At 44.4% G+C, this 9,812-nt stretch overlaps 3 protein-coding genes across 3 annotated transcripts; 1 reads left to right on the top strand and 2 right to left on the bottom strand.

Annotated features, from left to right (window-relative positions):
• The first annotated feature begins 1,000 nt into the window (after positions 1–1,000).
• LOC129586695 (uncharacterized) lies at positions 1,001–2,230 on the top strand. The gene is made up of 2 exons (XM_055480040.1): positions 1,001–1,514; positions 1,683–2,230. The coding sequence occupies exons 1-2, from the start codon at positions 1,164–1,166 to the stop codon at positions 2,085–2,087; spliced, it is 756 nt and encodes a 251-aa protein (XP_055336015.1). The 5' UTR covers positions 1,001–1,163; the 3' UTR covers positions 2,088–2,230.
• A 62-nt stretch (positions 2,231–2,292) lies between these two features.
• On the bottom strand, positions 2,293–5,776 carry LOC129586694 (protein adenylyltransferase SelO, mitochondrial-like). The gene is made up of 6 exons (XM_055480039.1): positions 5,151–5,776; positions 4,568–4,706; positions 4,211–4,480; positions 3,712–4,133; positions 3,126–3,657; positions 2,293–2,927 (listed from the first exon to the last, which is right to left on the bottom strand). The coding sequence occupies exons 1-6, from the start codon at positions 5,564–5,566 to the stop codon at positions 2,733–2,735; spliced, it is 1,974 nt and encodes a 657-aa protein (XP_055336014.1). The 5' UTR covers positions 5,567–5,776; the 3' UTR covers positions 2,293–2,732.
• Positions 5,777–8,163: 2,387 nt separating this feature from the next.
• LOC129586744 (trypsin alpha-3-like) lies at positions 8,164–9,631 on the bottom strand. The gene is made up of 3 exons (XM_055480117.1): positions 9,442–9,631; positions 9,155–9,365; positions 8,164–8,931 (listed from the first exon to the last, which is right to left on the bottom strand). Exons 1-3 carry the CDS (start codon positions 9,488–9,490, stop codon positions 8,358–8,360), a joined length of 834 nt encoding a protein of 277 aa, XP_055336092.1. The 5' UTR covers positions 9,491–9,631; the 3' UTR covers positions 8,164–8,357.
• Positions 9,632–9,812: the final 181 nt, after the last annotated feature.

Raw genomic sequence — 9,812 nt, 5'->3', positions numbered from 1 at the left:
TACAAGCAGAACACCGTTCAAGTGACCGGCAACGCCAACGATGATATCTTCAAGCAGGAATCAGCGAGCACCTCCGATCCCGTTATGAACTGGTCTTTCTTGGGTGCCACTCTCCAGGATGGACTAATGGGCTGGGTAACCTTAGGCATTGATCTGACGTCGGACCAGACCAGTCAGGCCAGTGCGCATTCGACACTGACAGCCAACGGGGGCGTCGACAATGGGAATTCCATGGGTGGTCCGGGAGGACCGGGTGGCGGCTGTGGTGGTCCGGGTGGTAACGGAACCGGCGGACCCGGTCAGGGCGGCATGGGCCAGCCGCCACCCGGTGGAATGATGGGACAGCCACCGCCTGGTAATTTTACTGGCATGGGCATGCCAGGAGGGAACATGACAGGTTGCCCAACAAATAATCCCAATACGGGATCACCGTCGGTGACCCCTGTTGCCGGTAGCACTGCAGCACCCGTTACGCCGGGTTCTCAGCCGACCGGTACTCCCTCCGCCACTGGAAGTTCCTCTTCTCCAGGCGGGAACCCGTATTACGCTTCGGGATGAGTAGCCACGGAATCCTTTATACCGATCTATCACATAACTGGAAATGACACCCAAGGAGTTCTCTAATTTTTTGTTTTATACTTTTTCTACATGTTTAAGAATGGTTCCTCACTTCATTCATAAGCTGTACGCGTATTTCACAAGCCAAGCTCTTTACAGTTTTTCACTCTGATATACAGCTATAGGAAAACCAACGCACATGCACCTACAACCAACGCATTTGCACTTTGCACAATAGTATTTGCCCAGTAGCCATTCTACAGCGTATAGTCATTCTACATTCTACAATAGCCATTCTACAACGCATTTGCACAATAGCCATTCTACAGCAATTAGCTAACAAGTAAGTTTCTTTCGTCGCCATAGTAACAATAACCGGCGGTCCGGCATAAGCCACTGGATGTACGAGATGTCCACAATGTTGTATCGGTACTGACGTGCATCATTCTAATGACTGGGTGTGCACAGTGCATAGTCTGATTTATTTCGTGATGTTAACGTAATGCGTAGAATGCTGTAATTATTACAGTAATAAGCGCACAAGACAAACATGTTTTGTTTTAATACCGGGAATAAAATAATAATAATTATGATCACCGGCGATCATGAGACCTTTCGAAACCATTGGACAGAATTTACCTGTCCTAATCGCCCTGAGTTTAATTGGATTATCGCATAGTTTACCACTGAATTTTCGCTTTTCGCCCCGTTTCGACTATGCTGACCGCGAAACCAATAAGCATGCCAGAGCTGTAGCACAGCATTCCAAAAAGCATCATGCACACTCAGGCGCGGCGCACCGATATCCTGCCCATCGGCGGTATCCGCGGTCGGTGTCGGTTGAAGACAGACTTAAATTCCTTAAAGCCCGGTTAGCTGCCTTGAAAGATGAACTGGCATCCCGGCAATCAAAAACCGTGAATCAAGACATCGATTCTGGAATCATGTTCGACAAAGTACGTAAGTGCGCATTGCAGCTCACAAAGGTCATGCCACCTCGAACATAAGCCGGTTGCCTATTTCGTCCCATAACCCACTAACATCCAGTTTTAGCAAAGAAAATTATTTTATAAATTATTGTTTTTAAGAAAGCTATTTTGACTGATCTAGTATTTTTGATTTAGGAGGATCAACATGGAAAGGTCGACTGGCCAGCGAAACTCCACAATAAGCACATCTTCTCTCGAACCGTTCAAATTCTCGGAGCATTTCCGAAAGCCTTTCCAGAACCTCCCATCTACCAGGTGGCCGCCGCGAATGCTGCAAACGCAGCTGCCTTAGCCAGGAAAACCAATCAGGATTTAGGCGCAGTCAGCGCCGACAAGAAGATCATCGATGATCGTCGAAAACTGTTGGATCTGAAACGGAAGCAGCAAGAGGATTTAGAACGTCAGCAACAGCAAATGCAAGAAGAGCAGGAAATCCACGACAAGCAAGAGCGCATGAGATCGTTTGACCAACCGCGAACCCATATTGTGAGTGATGAAATGACAGATGAGAATGTCATGACCGCCGATACACCTTTCTAGTGATGTGTCACCCAGATGCAAAAAATATCTGTAAGGATAACTGTCATTCCTCTTACTGGAAAAGCAAAGTCTCCGGGACATGTAGCTGAAGTGGTATGAAGCTTTATATTGTATAATAACTGTGTATTAAAGGCTTTAAGTTACGGTACGACATATTGCCAACTATTTCTTGGATTTTTGATTGTTTGATTAAATCCTCCAAGCACATTTAGATTACAATGCGTATTTCTTCTCCTTCATTTCGTGCCATAATTTAAAATTTATCCATCATAACACTTGTACAGTGTACTGTATATATATTTCACAAATGATATGAAGCGCAATTTATTGTACATGGAAATTGTTCATCCAAACCTCATTGACACTGGCGACACATTACAACCACTTCCAGTCAACCAAATCACAGAATCAGCATAAAGGATATATCGTGGATCAGGATATTCGCGCAAATCATTGTACATTAGGTATACAGGAAGACACACGGATTCACCACCACACCACCGGATTAGCTTTCAACCATCCGACACTGTCCGGCCTTTGGGGCTTTAGGGCAACGTCATCATTGGTTCACTGTGACCTCGATCCAGCGATCAAGTTCACAGTGTCGTTGAAAGCGTCCAGTTTCGAATAAGATTTCTACGAAGATCAGGAAACCCGAATGATGGATTCTTCCGGTGGTCGCGCATCGTATTCAATTCTGCATTTTTTCGGTGGCCGAGAGCAGGATGGATTATCGCTTTTAGCATCATCATCCACATTAGTAACGTTTGCTTCCGGTCCCTCCACTGCTTCGTCAAATGCCGTAAAATCTGAGTACCGAATCGACTCATCAAACGGATCCTGCACAATTCAGAAAATCATTATGAAATCCCAACGACTTTACAATGAGTTTTTAACATCTGCAGCTTGCGTTATCTCAATTAATGATTTTCCGCTTATGTAATCAGTACCATTCTACAATAACCGGCAGCAAATACCGTTCGATGATAATCTGAAATCGCAATCGCAAAAAAAGAAAATCGTCTGTTTCAAACTAACCTGGAACGCTCGTAACACTCGTCGAACCTCTGAGTAATCTCCCTTCTCAGCAGCATCAATGGCGCCTTGCGCAATGAAATTCCGCAAGACGATTCTCGGATTGGTGCTGTTCATAATTTGCACTCGATTCCCATTGGGATCTTCCTGACCCACTCGATCAGCATACTTTCCCAGCCATTCCATCCACAACTTCCGGTCACTTTCTTTTTTCTTTTCTGGTGTTAATCCCTTCAGCTCCTCGGCTTTCTGGATCATTTCCATTTCCCGTTGCAGAGCATCCGCTTTTTTCCCCAACATTGCGAGCAGTTCTGGGTTAGACGATTGCAGGAGCAGCAACATTTGCAACTGCGTCGGGTCCATTTGGGGAGAAAAAGCTTTGCGATACTGGGCCGCAGAACAACACTGATTCAAAAGATACTCTAACAGCGCCAGAATATCTGCAGCGGACTGAAGTTTGCTAAGGATACGGAAACAGTTCGTGAAATCCGCTCCTGTACGGTACATTGTTTCGAGAAAACCATCCATTAATTCCCTAAAACAAATGGAAGTTCTTACGACTTAAAAGAGCAAACTACAATACATTTACCTGTCGTTGGGTATTTCTCGCAAAAATCCAAATTTCTTCCTCATAATGCCCCAATATTCCGCTTCAAAAGCCTCGTCATACTCCTTAAGAACCGGTGCGGATTTACTTAGCGGTAAAAGTGGCTGCAGCGCCTCCGCTAGTTTGCCACAATTCCAACGACAAATTTCAGGCTGTTTATTGTATGCATAGCGTCCTCCATCGTCGGAGGAATTACAGATGAAATCCGGATCATAACGATCCAGAAACCCGTATGGGCCGTAGTCGATCGTCACCCCAACTATGGACATATTATCGGTGTTCAGCACTCCATGGCAGAATCCAACGCACTGCCATTTGGCAACCAAGCGCGCCGTACGCAGGCACACTTCTCGGAAAAACGCAAGATACATCTGCTCCAGATCCGAGCTGTTTTCTTCCCAAATCTACAAATATTAACGTCATGCCATCAAGTAAAAAACGAAAATTCAAGAATGCATTAAGCACAAACAAAGCAGCTCACCTTAGGATAAAAAGTCTGAATAACGTAATCCGCTAGCTGAGGCAGCAGATCCGGCCTATTATTGCTGGGGCCTTTTCGACCGGTTTCTCTGTCAGTGCCTTTAAATATCTCAAATGATCCGAAACGGATGAAGGTGGGTGCAATTCGCGAAATGATGGTACATCGCTCTTGAATGTTGTTTCCGGTATAAAAAATATCTCGCGTCACGTAGGAATCGGAAGTCACACAGCTTCCCGATCTCGTTGTAGGCACACCCAAATTATGCATCACCTAGAAAAAAAAATTTAAATTCCACAATGCACATCTAAAGTACATACATAGATATAATTTTACAATCTGTATACAGCCTGCACCTACTTCGCTGCAAAGAAATTCCCGAATACTCGATCGCAGCACTTTCCGTCCGTCCGCTGAACGGCTGTATGGCGTCTTCCCGGCTCCTTTCAGCTGCAACTCCCATCGTTCGCCTTTATTATTTACCACCTCTCCCAAATACCTGCAACAAAGTGAAACTTGATGTCACCATACGAATTAGGGTTGCTAACTGGAAGAAAAACGTCAGTCGCAGATTCGATCTTAAGAAAAATGCCACCAGAAAATATCACATGATTAAAGTGGGATTCTCACTAATTTTAGACACAAATAAATCAAATACAGGTCACAAGAGTATGAAATCATAACATTTAATGATAAATCCCGTCAAAAATTAAAAATCTACTGAAAATCCAACAAAGTAAACAAATAATATCACAACTATTACCAGTAGCAATATTACAAAATTAATAATATTACAACTCTGCAAATTACGTTTGGTAAAACCATAAATCTTAAAAAAACATTCCTTTCTCTGCACAAACGCCAGCCGCTGCAATAAGACGCAAATAGTTGCCATTCTTAAAATTTTGTTAATTTATGGCTATTTAATGACTGATTGACTAACATTGCCGCACCGTCTCCGAGCTGGCCTGAAAAATATCCAAACTGATGTCCGCAATAGCAGTGTGCAGCGGATTCGGCTCCCGGAGGTAAAACATTTCCCGAGAAATATTTAGCGAAATCCCCTCTTCGGCATTCTTCGTCCGGTAAATCAAGCAGAGCCATCGCTCCACTAGAGTATGCCACCACTTTCGGGTTCTTGACGGGGGTGGGAGAAACTCGGGAAAAGCACGCACCATTCACCTGCCGTACGTAATTGTCACTCACTGGATCGATGGGCAATCTTTGTAGAGCAAGGTTATCAAAATTCAGGCTTTCTAGAGTCGCCATCGCCGTGCTGTGAAAGGACGAAAGAGCAGAAGCAATAAACTTTGGCAGCTTCTTTAGGATCGAAGCACGGACTGATAATGCTGAATTCATACAGAGCTCGGACAAACGTTAATTCACATGAATAAAATAGACTGTAAGAGCCGAAGTATCAAACTTATCATACAAAAATCTAGATACACAAATCACAACTGCACAAAGTTTGTTTGACCAAAACCGAAAGCCAAAATGGTACGATAAACCATAAACTGATAAAACGCACTCAAAAAATTAGACTAATTTCCAAAACACCACGCTAACAAGTAAGTCAGCGAGAGCGGAATTTTCTGTAAGTTGCAACAGCTGATTTCCGAGCATCGGCGCCGAGGCCATTAAGTATGACTTCAGGACCACGGACGTGCCTTCAACCGGAAGTTGGGTTGGCCGCTACCGGATACGGCGCAAAAACAATACAATACAGTGCCCGGAAGTCAAGAGTGCGCAATATATAGATACAAGAAACAGCCTCGGCTTCGCCTCCGCGTTTCTTGCGGTACCCAGTCTATGGCCGGTTTAGTCAAATGATTTCGATCAGCTATTTAGTTACCATCTTATTCCTTCAGCGAAACTAAGCTAAAATGCAGATAGGATAAAAAGTGAATTTATGGCTTTTGTGCACTTATGGTTAGACGCATTCACTTTCACACAGAAGGAATTTTGTAAACTTCTCCCTCCAGACCCCAAGTCTACCAGGTACTAAATTTGAAATTTCCACCGAAAGAATGCTTGCAATAGATTCTGGTCGTAGTTCGGTCACTCATTTTCCTAGCGGGCTTCTGGACAGTAATGGAAGTTCGGTCACTTGCTCACCCTGCGGGGATCCATGCTCTGTACAGCAGCGGTAGTTGGGTCACTCGTTTACTTAGCGGACTGGGTGCTCTGGACAGCAGAGGTATTTGGGTCACTCGTTCACTTAGCAGGCTGTGTTTTGGACAGTAGTGGTACTTCGGTCACTCGTTCACCTAGCGGGCTGGGTGCTCTAGACAATAGTGGTACTTCGGTCACCCGTTCACCTAGCGGGCTGTGTGTTCTGGACAGTAGTGGTACTTCGGTCACTCGTTCACCTAGCGGGCTGTGTGCTCTAGACATTAGTCGTACTTCGGTCACCCGTTCACCTAGCGGGCTGTGTGTTCTGGACAGTAGTGGTACTTCGGTCACTCGTTCACCTAGCGGGCTGGGTGCTGTAGACAATAGTGGTACTTCGGTCACCCGTTCACCTAGCGGGCTGTGTGTTCTGGACAGTAGTGGTACCTCGGTCACTCGTTCACCTAGCGGGCTGTGTGCTCTGGACAACAGCGGTAGTTCGGTCACTCGTTCACCTAGCGGGCTGTGTGCTCTAGACAGTAGTGGTAGTTCGGTCACAGCGGGGGCTCTGTGAAACTAAGACCGTCTGGCCGGGTTTTGGAATATGAGCACTCAGATTACGGAAATGGTTTTTGCTGTTGGAATATGAGCACTCAGATTACGGAAATGGTTTTTGCTGATTCCATACGGGAAAGCTGGGTTCGTGTATCCCTTTTTATTTTTTGTGGTAAAGATCTAGAATGTAGATACCGTATTATTCCGTATTATGCGGAATAATTTAAGGACTGTACATGCTGATAATTAATCCCTGTCCTTAGTTTTGCTCGGACTGCAGTGAAAGGTCAGCCCGTTTAAACGATTACTATGGTCAGTTTGGTTTGCAGCTGCCTTCAAATGGCTTTAAACGAGAGTTCTTATTCTTAAGGGAAGTGGGCCGGTACATGGTACCAAATTCGTGTACATGCACGAAACCTTACACTTTCGCGCACTCCCAAACACATTTTTGTTTCGGTTTATGACTTTCTGTAGCCCGAAGATTTGTATACACTGGCGTGAAAACCGTTTGTGCGCGCAACATCCGGTTCGGGAGTTATGGCTTTTCGAAAATTCCAAAAAGTTTAAATGCATTCAGGTGTACCAAAAGTCTCATTATGGACCGATCTCGCTCAAATTTTGCACGTAAATGCGCATGTCCAGGAAGTTCGTTTTTACACCAATCCAGGCTTCCATGATTTTTTTCAAATTTTAAAATGAATTTTAAACTTTTTGAAACTCATTTTAAAATTTGAAAAAATTGCTGGAACCATGGATCGGATCATCGGTGTAGAAATGTTCTTCGCGGTTATGTGCATTTACGTGCAAAATTTGAGGGAGATCGGTCGATAATGAGACTTTTACACCTGAATGCATTTAAACTTTTTACCATAACTCCCGAACCGGATGTTGGTACCATGTACCGGCCCACTTCCCTTAAGTCATGTTTTTGAGCGCTTTAAATTGTTAATGATTTATTTAAACAGAGTACCAGTTTAAATTTACTGGATTCGTGCTCCATGCAACAGGACTTTGAAATTGTTTTCAAAGTCACCTTGAGCTTTCAGCTCTACCGGCACCGGTGTCTCTGCACGGAAGCCGGAGCGGATAATTACCAAAACAAATGCATGTGACACAGTTTCCAGACATGCTGAATCGAATGGCGTTAGCAGTTTTTCGAATAATTTTTTGGTTTGTTCTGACCACATCGTACGGGGTTTTCCGTTGTAATATAGATCTTTACCTGGATACTGTACAGTCATAGACATCCAGCATTTACACTTATTTTACAGTACGAGGGAAATACACTGTAAGTTTTATCTTGTTATTGTTATTCTCGCTTTATTAACATCTGATTCTGTCATTCAACTTCTGAGCACAGAGAGAAGATACTGACGAGTGAGATCCAACATGACGAAAAATCCAGGAGCAACCATTAATAAAGCACTTTCAGAAATAGCTACATTACGGCAAATTTGTACAGTTTAAAGAGACCGTTACGGCTTGTTTACACTTTTACCGGGCCCACGCCGGAATTTAGATAAATCCACTGATTGAAGTAGGCAACATCGACGTACACACCGGGATGATCCGGTCCAGCACAGCCAAACCCCCACGACACCACGCCCATTAGAATGTGCACACCATCCACGATGGAGACGATCGGACCACCGCTATCTCCCTGGCAGCTGTCTTTCCCATTTCCAGCGGCACAAAACATGCCGCTAACAACCTGCCCACCGTATGACGCCGGTGCATTGCACGTCTTCGTATCGACAGCCTGAACTTCCACCGACAGTAGCACTTCGCTGGCTTGACCACCGGAAGTGGTGTGACCCCATCCGCTAACGGTCAAAGCGTCTCCGCCAACCGGTGACGCCTGGGTCATCCCAATGGGTTGGACATATTCAGTAAAGGCAATGGTTTCCACTTCCAGCAGCGCCACATCGTTGGCCATGGTGTCCGGGTTGAACTTGGGGTGTTCGATGACCTGCAGGACCTTGTAGTTTCGTGCGTGTGATTCCAGGAGAGATGAGTCGTGCTGACCGACGCGGACCAACATCTTCGACGGTTTCAATGTTCTAAACAATAAGCACAAAACCTGTATTTATGGATGTAAATCTAATTCTTATGGATGCTTTCGTGTATTCGTAGCAAACCGAAGCGAAACCACAACCATTTGCATAATTACGAGGCTGTTGTTTCCTGTTTTTATAAAACTGTCATCTATAATTATACATAATGCAACAAGAGATGACTCATTTATTTTTATTTAACTATTTTTTACAACATAAAAAGACTTACGTTCGCCCATCGTAATCTTTGATACAGTGGGCCGCTGTCAGAATCCATCGGTCACTAATGATAGATCCTCCACAACCAAACCGTGTCATCTCAAAGATGCCGAAAACGCTGAGGGTCATTTGCAAATGAATCTGGTATGGATGGTCACCCTTATTAACAGCGCTGCCTCCAACAATTTTGTGTGGCGTTGGGAACGCATCGGAAAGTCCCGCTGTATATTCAAAAGGTACATTTGATCATGCCGTTACAACAGCTGCTTAATTAATTAATCTTCTGAACCTACTTACCGAACAGCAAGACGGCGATCAGCAAAACAGGGTGCATGATTGTATCCATGATGGAAATTTTTGTAACTGACAAAATTTCCAAACAAGTGCAGCAGTTGCAAGATCAATTTGACAGAATGCGCTTCAATTGTTTAAATGTAAGTTTAAATGTAAGTACAACTGTAAGATGCGAAGTGATGAGATGTTAGTAAACTTTGTTGGATTTTATATTGTGATACCAGCGCGTTGCACTGTTTCGCTATCAGGACTTCCGTTGGCACGTGTGGTGTTATCACAACATATCTCCGACACCGCTCGTCACTGCGGCACGGTACCTGCTGTACTGTAATTATGGGAGTGATTATTACTTGCTTCTAGATAGCAAGACAATG

The sequence above is a fragment of the Paramacrobiotus metropolitanus genome, unplaced genomic scaffold, assembly GCF_019649055.1.
Source record: "Paramacrobiotus metropolitanus isolate TYO unplaced genomic scaffold, Prichtersi_v1.0 Parri_scaffold0000022, whole genome shotgun sequence".
Taxonomy (NCBI): Eukaryota; Metazoa; Tardigrada; class Eutardigrada; order Parachela; family Macrobiotidae; genus Paramacrobiotus; species Paramacrobiotus metropolitanus.
The sequence above is the reverse complement of the archived record's forward strand: the minus strand, read 5'-3'. Positions and strand labels throughout refer to the sequence as shown.

Bases quoted from the DNA above. Each gene is read 5' to 3' on its own strand.
- LOC129586694 (XM_055480039.1), bottom strand. From the start codon at position 5,566: ATGAATTCAGCATTATCAGTCCGTGCTTCGATCCTAAAGAAGCTGCCA. The intron at 3,658-3,711 runs GTAAATGTATTG...CATTTGTTTTAG, and splicing joins CGAGAAATACCCAACGACAG to GGAATTAATGGATGGTTTTC. The intron at 2,928-3,125 runs GTTAGTTTGAAA...TGAATTGTGCAG, and splicing joins GAGTGTTACGAGCGTTCCAG to GATCCGTTTGATGAGTCGAT.
- LOC129586695 (XM_055480040.1), top strand. From the start codon at position 1,164: ATGAGACCTTTCGAAACCATTGGACAGAATTTACCTGTCCTAATCGCC. The intron at 1,515-1,682 runs GTACGTAAGTGC...TTTTTGATTTAG, and splicing joins CTGGAATCATGTTCGACAAA to GAGGATCAACATGGAAAGGT.
- LOC129586744 (XM_055480117.1), bottom strand. From the start codon at position 9,490: ATGGATACAATCATGCACCCTGTTTTGCTGATCGCCGTCTTGCTGTTC. The intron at 9,366-9,441 runs GTAAGTAGGTTC...TTGAATATACAG, and splicing joins GATCGCCGTCTTGCTGTTCG to CGGGACTTTCCGATGCGTTC. The intron at 8,932-9,154 runs GTAAGTCTTTTT...CTTATTGTTTAG, and splicing joins AAAGATTACGATGGGCGAAC to AACATTGAAACCGTCGAAGA.